At 43.8% G+C, this 12,092-nt stretch overlaps 1 protein-coding gene across 2 annotated transcripts; it reads left to right on the forward strand.

Annotated features, from left to right (window-relative positions):
• The first annotated feature begins 59 nt into the window (after window positions 1-59).
• Window positions 60-11,853, forward strand: zmat3 (zinc finger, matrin-type 3). 2 transcript variants are annotated; one of them, XM_042056097.1, is made up of 7 exons: window positions 60-738; window positions 3,050-3,468; window positions 3,616-3,756; window positions 4,184-4,353; window positions 5,746-5,846; window positions 7,844-8,001; window positions 11,218-11,853. In XM_042056097.1, the coding sequence occupies exons 1-7, from the start codon at window positions 621-623 to the stop codon at window positions 11,353-11,355; spliced, it is 1,245 nt and encodes a 414-aa protein (XP_041912031.1). In that variant the 5' UTR covers window positions 60-620; the 3' UTR covers window positions 11,356-11,853. The 2 variants fall into 2 exon arrangements, with proteins under 2 accessions (XP_041912031.1, XP_041912032.1); XM_042056098.1 differs by lacking the exon at window positions 11,218-11,853 and having other exon boundaries at window positions 7,844-9,588.
• Window positions 11,854-12,092: the final 239 nt, after the last annotated feature.

Genomic DNA, 12,092 nt, shown 5'->3' on the forward strand with positions numbered 1-12,092 from the left:
AGAGCAAAATGTAACGAAATTACCAGTTTACTAGCAATATATTTTCTTTTTAAAAAAATAATAATATAGCCTAGGCTTAGTTTATAGCCTAGCCTAGGCTATTTTCAGGTATTTTTTATTATATGATTGTATCTATGATAGGCCTAATTGGCATGCTTTACTAAAACTGAAAAGGGGGAAATTATTAATAGGCTACATCAATAGTCTAGCAGCCTAAACGGAGGAATGTTGAATAGGCCTATGCTTACTTTACAGCCTAATTAGATAGGCCTAATGAACGTGACTCGGAAATCAAAATCTAAAATTGTTATGCCTGTAAACAGTGAGGAGTTTGCTTGAACCATTAGGGAAATCGGACTGTACCAAACTTAAAGGGGCCAAGTCTAATATGAGTCGATTTCTTTTTTATGATTTTCTTAGCGTCGTTTGCAGATAGGATGTAGTCGATCCATAATAAGACATATTTCGTTAAAATCAATAGGGTAGGGAAATACACCAAGAAATTAATCTTTGATGTCCTTAGAAAAAAATTCACGCCCTTTTCACATACCCTATTCCAAAGTGCACGGTCTGCACTGTGAAGCGAGCTGGAAGAAGTTCGCCTGTAGGATGCGGTGAAGATGGCGATGAACGTGAAGAGCAAGGATGCTGTAATTCAAAGTAATGACTACAGCAGAAATTACAGTTCACATCATATAAGCTATGGGAACAGTAGCCATTATTTCCCCCACATAACAGGTAAGACAGCGTTATGATTTGTTAGTGCATGACAATGATACAGCGAATGCATAGATGCGCTGCAAGATGTTAGCCAATTGCCTGGCATTACGCTAACGTTACATTTATTTCTACAACATACACTAGTAGCATATATTCTAAGGCTTTCTTACATAGCCTACTATTGCGCCTACCACTAAGCAGCATTACTGGTGCAGGAGCCGTGAACTTCATATGGCAAAAACATCATATGAGCAGTTCCATATTTATTTTAAACTAAATGAAAATCATCATCTGGTGAGGAGTTTATATATTTTTTTTTTACATCCAGTGACTCCTTCCTGTAGACAGCTTCGACTCTATAGATAGTGACGTCAGGTGAGCATCAGACTCCAAATGTGTTGGAACTGACTGAATGTTCCACCTAGACTAACTAAAAATGCACAGCTGTAAACAACAGCTGCAGCTACAATTATTAAGGTTTATTTTAGTGATTGATTAACTTTTAGTGATTGAGTGCTGGATAAAGTATTCTGGTTCCTTTGATTAATATAATTTCTCTGTGTGTTTTCGTGTAACAAGGATTTGAGATGTTAATGACATGAAATGAAGGCCTACATTTCAAATTAGCACATGAATACATAGTTGCCCTTCATCACATTATGTTCAAATATGCTCTGAAGTTCTGGACTATTGTGTAAAAACAGAAGAAAGTGAAGTGCATAATCTGCCAATGTATTATTTATAAACCATGACCATGGTCCAATCGGTTGGTCTAATGCTGATGCAGTTGTGAAAAGTAAAATAACTAAGACAGTGACAGGAGGTAAGGCTGCCCTGCTCCAAGTCCACCTGTGATGTGGTGAAAAATCACAGCACAAAAGATGCAAAAAGCCTGAGCAATGAATGAGTGGACGTGGCGCATTGAGACCAACCATGCTTGTAATTTAAGCATTGTTTCCTTAATTATTGATGTGGCTAAACAACGGCATACCGTGGTCTGCACGGTTTCTATGCAAAGACAGTGTCTTGAGATGGCATGCCATGTAACACAACCTGCTTTTCATCAAGTAACAAATACCTGTCTGTCTGAGTTGTCTTTTGTGCGTCACAAGACACATGTATTAAAGTCTTAGAGACTTCAAACTGTTTCCTGTTTAATTGAGTGAGTTGAGGATTATTTCATTATTTCAATAATAATTTTGCATTTATTAGTAGCCTAAAAGTTTTTTTCATGACTTTGGCCTCAATATTGGGTTCTAAGAAAACTCTTGAGTCTCGAGCAACAATGTATGTGGCCGTGATGGGAAAGTAGGACTGCAACTCTGACCTTGAGCAATGACTATGTAGGCTAGGACCTCCTTATACCTATTTTTGGGATGGTATTCTCTTATGACCAAGTGATATCAGGTTCATCTTACAGCAGAACAAGAGAAATTACATTTGGAGCGATATATTGTAAATGTTTCACATTAACAATGCTACATGTTGCATGTTTTACATTAACAATGCCAGTACTACAACAACAATTCACAAGTGTAAGGTTTATAACATGCTTAACTTCTGGTTTGACGCCATTGACCAGACATGCTGTGCATTTTCCTCCCCTGCTTCTCTGATTAGTGGTGGTCTTACTTTGGAATTTAATGCTGGGCTCAGTCTCTCGAGATGCCATTCCAATAATGTCACCCGACTGGCACCCGGAAATGAACCCAGGGGTCACTTCCAGGAGGTTATTTTAGTGGACTGAATCATTGTTGTCTATTCTCTCCATTGGAAATGATGTACTGGATGGAAAAAAGGAACAGCTGAGCTGACTACCTCCTCTGGAGCACACATGTTGCCCAAATAAATACACACACACACACACACACACACACACACACACACACACACACACACACACACACTTACACACACACACCATATCATCCACCATTTCCTGAAGAGTATTGAAGAAAAGTATAAAGAATATATATATATATTATAGAAGATAGTCAGTTCACTTGCACCTGGGAAGAAAGAATTCATAGCACTAGAAGGAAGCTGGTCTGTTTGTGTGCCCAATACAGCAGGCATGTGCTTTGCCCAGCTAATATGCATGCACAACTCCACAACTGACAGTGACTTCAAGGTAAATTTCCATTTAGATTTCAACACAGAAATGTCAGCATATTCCTTTTGTTGTGGCAATTGTTTAATGTTCTGTGAGGATTTGCGGGTCCTCCAGCAGTCGTGACGAAGCCGTAGCCTCTTCTCCTTTAGCTGGTAGCTGGCTTCTCACTCTGCCCGCCCACGTCGTCACCATCCCCTCTTCTGTCCTCCCCCTCAGGCCTGCAGTCTGTTCCCAAAACTCCTCTGAGTCTGATGTGTCAGCAGCAGCAGCCGCTCCAGCCCCAGCCACAAGCACAGCCCTTCCGGCCGCTGTCCACCCCTCAGCCCTTCGGACCGCCGCCTGTGATGCTCTCCTCGCCAGATGTGCTGCACTACCCCCTCTGTAGCGCGATGCCGGCCAAGCCGCACCCCCACCTCCAGATGGTTCATAGCCCGCCGCAGGTACCCCCGTTGCCCCCCATACCCCCGGTGTCTGCGCTGCCCGTGCCCGTGCCGGGCCCTAGGCCCCTGGAAGAGGAGTGCCAGACGGGGGGCTCGGAGCAGGATGCCACCTTGGAGGAGCTGTGCAAGCCGCTCTACTGCAAACTGTGCAACGTCACGCTCAACTCCGCGCAGCAGGCCCAAGCCCATTACCAGGTGGGGACTCCCACTCAATTAGCGCCGGCAGCGCTCTTGGCCTTTTTAGCGGCCTGCCGTGTCCGAGGCACAATAGAATCTCATCATTATGCTTCTGGAATGTGAAGTGTAATTACAATGTAATTGCCCTGCGATCTTTTGTTCTAGGGAAAAAACCACAGCAAGAAACTGCGGAATTTCTATGCTGGAAGCCAGCAGCCTCCTCCTATACGAATACCTGAGATAGCAGAGCCCGTCTCCCAGCAACCAAACTCAACCCCACCAACAGAAAGTGCCACATGTAAGCAGGTAAAGCACTTTAGAACACAAACCTCTTGTTTGTGACTGTGAGCGTTGTTTAGATATACAGTAGTATGTCAGAACAGTGCAGTCACAAAGCAATTACTGTCAAAGTCTAAAGCCATATACCACATTGAAGGACAATATTTTGGGCAGTGTGCCATGGGTATCCTTTAGAATGCAATATTGTCATGTTTATATGGCAGTCCAGTAGTGAAGGTAGAACTGAAAACGTGACCATCAGAGATCCTTTTCTCTACAAACTTTGAGCACTACACTGTTTCTCTTCCCTCCTGCATTATTTCAGTCCTTCCTGCATGTTTCCTACTCTTTATTATTGTGTCATATTATTAGTTCTTATGATCAACAATATAATCTTATAAATCCTTTTTAAAGGATGCCTTACTGATTCTTCCCTGTCTTTCTCTCTCTCCAGCCGGTATCCTTTAAGGGCGCAGGGCGGGTGATACTGGCCACAGAGAATGACTACTGTAAGCTTTGCGACGCCTCCTTCAGTTCACCTGCAGTGGCACAGGCGCACTACCAGGGCAAGAACCATGCCAAGCGACTGCGCCTGGCAGAGGCCCAGCAGAGCACCAGCTACTCGTGAGTCTACACTTTCTCTCTCCTCTTCTCTCCTTTTCTCTCTTCTTATGCCTTCTCTCCCAGGCCCTCCAACATGCAGTTCAATCATTAAAGATACTAAAACCTCATTGGTACTTATAACTTTCCTTGGCCTTTGTGTGTGGCCTCGTCCATCCAATTTGCTCTTTGTTTGTGCTTGAGTGAATGCACCAATAGAGAAGGAGGTTTGGATGTGTTGGTTTATCTGAAGACCTGTTTCTACTGATAAGCTCAGGGGCGGCTTCATGTAAATGTGCCGGGGTTCATCACTGTGTGGAAGTGATAATGCCAGATTAGGAGGCTACATCCTCCTCCATGGCTTGAAACAGTTTGATATTATCTTATGGGACAATTTCATGAGGGACTTGTCTTGTTGGAATGTAAAGTAGCTTTGTATGTTTCTGAAGTACCACCTATATAAGTATGCAAAGGCAGTTAGTGTCTTAGGGCACACTTACGCTAGACACTTTGGTCCGGACCCGACCACAGTTTTTTTTGATAATGTGAATGCAGTGTATCGAACTCGGGTGCAGACCCGAGACCGGACCAAAGTAAAGTAAAAAAAAACCAGAGAAAAGAGTCTGGGGTACGGTTTGCTAAAACTCAGAACTCCTGTGCGGTTCGCTTTGGTGTGAATACTATCCATTCCTAGCCTGACGAGCCAGACCCACATTAAAATTTAGGGTCTGGGGACTCACCTTTGACAGTGCTCTGTCCGAGGGGTGGGATAATCGGTTGTCTTTCAAATTCCCTCTGCACGCAATAGGACAGCGCTACAACTCATGAGTCCCATGCGTTTTCCCACCAGCTGAGCTAGTTGGCTAGTTCAAACTTTTGCCAACTTAAAAAAAGCTTAACTCGTGTCACGCTGTTCGCCAACAGCAACATCCATCTAATTTGTTTTCAAGTAGCAGGGAATTGAAGCCGAACTGTTGCAACTCTGCCATCAATCATTATGTTAAGCCCGCCTAACGTCTCTACACGATGTGATTGGCCCTATCGAAGTTTAATCTTTCCAGCTCGCAGGCCAACGGAGAGTTGCTAGACTAGCCCGGGCAGCAAATTACATTTGCTGCCACTAGGGTGCGTCTAGATTTCTAGGCTAATCCGTTCCAAAACCAGGAAATAAATGTTATTTTTTGTGGCATCGCCAAGTGATTGGTAGATCGAAGCTTGTGTTTATGACAAATGGACCCAGGTGCACAAACTGACATGTAATGTGAATGGACAGCAGCTGGGGCAGGGCTAGAGGGGACTAATCACACTTGAGTTTGGTCCAGTTAAACTAAGGCAACCTTAGTGTAGTGTAACTAACTTTAAACTAAGGTAAAGCGATCATCTCTGGAGGTTAGTGACAGTGTTTCTGTCCCACAGAGAGTCGTGTGAATCAGGCCAGAGGCGGACTAGGAAAGAAGGAAGTGAGTTCCGTCTGATCAAGAACCGCAGAGCACCACATGCACCTCCTGTCATACCAGGTACGGCTGACGTCCCTCTCCACCCACACACACACACATGCATCCATACCAGGTATAGCACACCACACCTACACTCACTATGTCTTGACACGGCAGGTTGACGTTTTTTTTAAGTAAAGAGTCTCAGTCAGTTTTTTTCAAGTAATACTGATGCTGTATTCATATGTATGTATATGTAATGTTAAGGTAGTCTTTCTTCAATCTCATCTTCTACTTTCTTCAATCTACTTCGACTTACTGTCTCTTTTTTTCTGTTGGGTGAGTGTTAGAAAGTTAGAATAGATCATTCTTGAAAACACCCAGACCACCAACAGTACCAAACTAAATGTACTGTTACTGTAGGACACATATATATCAGTTGGCTGGTGCACACATCTATTTTAGTCAATCAAATATAGATGTATAAATAGCAGCCATAATCTCTCACATAGATGCCTTATAAAAGCCTAACTGAGCAGCTGAGCAGGGCTGTATTCCCACTATTCACCCTGTGTACAAGGACAAAGTCAAGTAGAAGCATCATTTTATTTAAATGTTATTTTGTAGCAAATGTAAGTCACATGTTGCAGTGCTTTTGCGGTGCTTTTGTCCAGGCTAGCTGCTGGAGGGGGTTGTTGCTTTTCTCTATGGTCACCGAGGACAGAGACAGTGACAGGCAGCACTGCATTCGTGTGTATGTGTGTGTGTTTGTGTGTGTGTTTTTGAGCCTCACTGAGGGTTGGCTGTAGCGACTCTGTGTGTGTGTGTGTTTGTGTGTGTGTGTGTGTGTCTGTGTGTTTGCGTGCGTTTGTGAGCCTCACTGAGGGTTGGCTGTGGCGACTCTGTATGTGTGTGTGTGTGTGTGTGTGTGTGTGTGTGCGTGCGTGTGATTGGACAGCCGCTCTCTCTGCTCTCACTAAATTCAGGCTGGGCGCCAAGGCTTTGGAGTTTGTAAAGTGATACTGCAGCCCACGTCAGTCCAGTCAGCCATAGACGTCACACCTGTCGCTCAGATGGCAGATCTCAATCACACACACACACACACACAAACACACACACACACACACACACACACACACACACACACACACACACAGTCACTCAGGAAGACACTCCGAGAGGGAGAGGCAGACATATACAAATGCACTTCCAGACACACATGCACATGCAAACAACCGGACACACTGATGTCCATTCCTGTCGTCCCACACACCTACGCTCCACTGCCTATAAAGCGCACACACACGCACACTCACTCACTGCCTAACTCCCTCCACCCACTCCACTTCATTTCCCAGTCTGGAATGATTCATACCATACAGCCTCACTCTACACACACACACACACACACACACACACACACAGAGAAATACACACCCAGATGCATATTATCTCCTAAGGTCCACTCGGCCTTTGATTTAATAATATTCCGAATGGACAAAGCCAGAAATAGCTGTGCATGATTTCCTCCCCGTAAATAAGACTTGCTTTAGTGTCTACTCAGACAGATGCCTCCAGCATTGTGAGCAACTTCTGCACATCTCGTTAGCCCTTGATTTAAGCAAACACATTCATCAGGCTCTGTTTGATGTCTAATGGGATGAATGTGTAGTTGTGTGTGTGTGCGCGTGTGTGTGTGTGTGTGTGTGTGTGTGTGTGCAGTCGTGGGATATGTGGAGTTGTGACAGCGTGACGGAAGATGCTCCTCTTGGCCCTCCAGCATGGGGCATCTGTACTCATCAGTGCACGCTGCTCTGTGCTGAGCTGATGAGAAGCGTTAAGCTCGCCCACGTCTCTGTGGGGGTGGGGTGGGGGAACGGAGAGCAGCAGATGTACTTATTCTTCATATCATCAGGGCCTGTTGTTGAAAACTCAAACAGAAAAACCATGATGGTGTCTCACTTCTGAACAACTGCTTTTTCCTAATCCTTTAATTGTATGTGGCATGTGTGTGTGTGTGTGTGTGTGCGTGCGTGCGCGTGTGTGTGTGTATGTGTGTATTTGTGTTTACCTCTCAGGGCCCTACTACAACCCACGGCCGAGGCAGCGTATCCCACGTGACCTGGCAATGTGCGTGACGCCCAGCGGCCAGTTCTACTGCTCCATGTGCAACTCAGGGGCCAGCGAGGAGGCCGACTTTCGCTTGCATCTGGAGAGCAAGCAGCACAAGAGCAAGGTGTCCGAACAGCGCTACCGGAGCGAGATGGAGACCCTGGGATACACCTAGAGGGGCTTCTAGCTCAGTGTGTGTATGGGTGTGTGTGTTTGTGTGTGTGTGTGTGTGCTAACATGGTGGGATCAGGGACATGGAACATTTTTAAGTCTGTAATTGTGGGGAGTTTAGGGAACAGGGTAAAACCTTGATTGTGTGTGTGTGGTGGCGTGTTTGAGTGTGCGTGCTTGGTTATTTTGGTTGCTGGAGAGGTGAAGCGTGTTTCTCCATTCCACTTTTGAGACTAATATTCGGTTTTTAATGTGCTGTAACTAATGCAGTAGTGTTATGTTTATTTAAGTATTTATTTAGAAAAGTTATTCGCACATTCTTGTACCCAAAGCTGCAGTTCATGTATGTTTACTATCATGTGTGTTTACTGATGTATGTACGTGGGTGTCATGAAGCCAACAGAGAAGGCTAGGTGTCGACTCCGTCTTAAGTGCAGCATCAGCACTTTATTACCACTCCGTATCAACAGGGATGGCTTCTCTAAACACCAAGACATCGGATCCCTGTATCCTTTGTGAGACTGTGTTGATAGGCATCAGTCATCAGTAAGAGCAATTGAAATTGTGCTCACCACTTGACCCTGTGACAAATCACAGCAAGAGCAGCTTTGCAATCTGCATTTGTTTTGCACAAATTAAGAGGAAGACCAGCAGTGTTCCGATGTACAAGGCCAGTTTTGACACGCAGTGTTGACAGCCGTCCAGCTTATATCAGTTCTCTTGTGCCTCAGCACTCTTCCCTTGCGTTGCTTGTTGTTGTGTTTACACTGTAGCCACAACGGACTTAATAGTCTATTTGAAGGTACCTCCATCTAGATGCTCAGCGTGCTGGAATTACAAGAACCTGGAGTATATTTTCTGTGTGTGCTACTTTTTTGAAAGCATGCCACTGCACAGCGAAGATTAGTTAGTTGGTGAGATTGGTTGTGATTGGCTGGCTGGGGTGCATGGGAGGTTCTTAGTGCAGTAAACCTTGGGAGAAGCTAATGAAGCAGCCCAAAGTGCAGGTGACTCTAAGTCCTCCATTTCTCTCAGCTCAGCACTTAGCTTTGCTACCAAAGTTTTAATAATTGTGACGAGACTCTCCAAGAAAAGCAATTAATGGATGTGTGGTATCTAACACCAGGGCCACAGGAGCGTAGCATTGTGATCCATGTGGATTTGCTTACGGGAACATGACATCAGATACTGTGAGATCTTCTCAGCTCAGTGACTGTTCAACAATAGTTAGACCACGTTCAGCCTGGTGCACTGCTGACAAACACTCTGGACGGAAATGTCAGCGCTGAGTATTGTTCAGGGACTAACTTCTAACTGCTAACATTACAGTCTTTCCGTTCCAGGCATTATCAATTGATAAGATGCCATCTAGAGTAGTTGGACACTACTTAGGGACATTTCAGTTTTGATAGGTCAGAGGGATTTTTAGCTGTCTGTGTAGTTTCTCCTCCACCCCCAGGTTCATTGTGCAATATCTGAAAAACCTGATCAGGTTAATCATCTTAATTTAATATATCTATAAATACACACACACATATATATATATGTTTTGTTTAAGTGTACTGTTAAGTATGTGAGTTTAGATTTGTCTGCATGGTGTGTTAGTGTAGCTGCCTACTGAGTATTTGTGATATCCATAGGATGTTGAAGAGTGCCCTACTGGTTGAGGTGGTGGCTAGGTAGTTGTGCTGTACTAAGAACCAACGAGGTAGTTGGTAATGAATCATTGACACTTTACCTTTATTTATGAAATGGAGGTGTTTGTATCTAAATGTCTTGTAAATATGTCGATAAAATGTTTACAAAGGGAGCTCTGGAGGAACCCCTGGTCAAAATGTGTCAGACAGTAATCAAGACGTGGCAGATGGTTCTAGAAGGTTTTTAGCTCCGTCATTTGATACCATGAACAATCATATTGGTTAAAATGAATGATATGAATGACAATGCTAAACTTTTTTTCCATAATCCTAACCCTATGGCATTTATATTACTATGAGTAGGCTAATAGCTTTGTGCAGTTTTTACAAGGTTTTGGAATGTAATCGTGACACAGTGGTGTCATGCATTGAACAGCCATATGGATCTTTTTCATACTAACACTTTTAAGAGTTTCTATACATATGTGTAGATGTTAGACAGGTGGCTAAGGATTTTGAAAATGTGTACAGCGTTGGTCACTCCTTGTAGTTTTGTATGTTTTAACAACTGTGCCACCATATCACTCTGCCAAAGTAGAGTCCCTGACATATTTGTCCACTCACTGTGTCACTGCCCCTATTGTTGGCCAAGGACTGTATCCCTTGAGGTCAAGCATTTTGGGGGTATTTCGCAATGATTTTTTGATGAGCTATTTCTTCTGCATGCCTAACTCTATTTCTGAAATGCTCAAGAAATATGCCTCAACCTAGAGCATGCCAGCCGTTTCCCCTTTTACATGTTTGTGACATTTGTTTGCACATTTCTGGGAAGTCAAACCACAGAAGTCATTTGCAGTATGATATGTATGTGCTACGCAGTGTTCACTTGTGTTGTTTTGTTCCCCTGTGTGTTTTGTGGTACAGATTGTTTTCCCAAAGCAAGTGCGTTTGCTGTGAACAGAGGCATTGTTGCGAGAATCAGGGTTGCTCCTCCCTGCAGTAAATGACATAAAGCATGATTAAGTTGTTATCCTTGGACTTGAGGCTCCTGTCCACATCTAGCCCCAGGCAAAAGGAATGTGTTGACTCATACGTCCACAGTGACCCCCCCCCCCCCCAGGTCCCAGAATGCATTGCCGTAGCCACCCTTAGCACCTTTATTTATTTAACCGCATGCCAACTGTCCAGTAAGCTCAACACTGAAAGAGATTTGTCTTTGTTCCTGTGCCGGGGGCTGTTTCAAGCGCTTGGTTACAAGCGGTCTGGTTTACGGAATGAAGGAGGCACTTCCTGTTGTGAGATGGTCACCAGCACATCTGTGGAGTACGCGGTCAGGAAGTGGTGACCCCGCATGGAAACAGACCAGCTCCCACTGGTCACCCACAGGACAGTGCTCCCCCCTCTGCTGTCCTTGTAATTTTTAGTGGAGCTGATTTAAGCAGACCAATAAGCCTGCTCCATAAGCCATATGAGATTTTGTTGTTTTTTCCAGTTACTGTTTTTTTTTTTCATCCATTTTTATGTGTTCACAATGCGTTCAATCAATTGGCCATTACATCACGCCTGGAATTGAGGTGAGAGGGTGCTGTGATGGCTACCGTGCACAGCCCCAAGAGGTTGCCACTAGAACAGCCCCAGCGTTGATCTGGTATTGCAGTGAGGATTTCTAGGATGAATAACAGCTATTTCCAGGAAAACTTCTTCTGCGTCGTCATTTGGAACACAGAGTGTTTTTCTATCATTCTTGTTTTTTTCCCTCTCTTTTCAAAGCAGTATTGAAATGTTGCTTATTTTCTTTCTTTGGAGAGACATTGAAATAAGATAGTTGTAGTGCCTTCTCAGCCCACATGTCATTTCATGGATGCCGTGGGGACAAGATGATTCCATATATAAAACACTCAATAGTGCCCATGGAAGGCAGAAGTGTTCATGGTGCAATATAGATGATGTGAAATACAGTGGCTGGAACAAAGGGATTATTGACTCAGCTAGCTAAATCTTTCTTTTAGAGAAAAATAATAAAAACTTATAAGGTACTGTCTTGAATGTATATTTACAAAATAATAATGATGACTTTATTGGAGAGTATCGGAAGACTTATTTTGAAAACTAAATAAATGAAATATGTAATATCTAATGAATATTTCAATAAAAAAATGATAATCTAATAACTGTGTGTCTGCTAATGGGATATAATGATGTGGGTAGTGTCAGTTGTGTCAGTTCTCTGTTCTTTCCTGAAGCCTGGCTCTGATAGTGTCTATATTTTAATGTCAGTGCTCTTGTCTGTCTGCTGTGCGTTTATGTTTTCACTGACTCACGAGAACAAGCCGCCTGTCTGCGGCATCCTGTTTGCTTATTCCTGCTGAGAGTAATGATGTCACAGTATCAGCAGATGTGGATACAC

This window comes from Alosa sapidissima, chromosome 12 (assembly GCF_018492685.1).
Source record: "Alosa sapidissima isolate fAloSap1 chromosome 12, fAloSap1.pri, whole genome shotgun sequence".
Lineage (NCBI taxonomy): Eukaryota > Metazoa > Chordata > Actinopteri > Clupeiformes > Clupeidae > Alosa > Alosa sapidissima.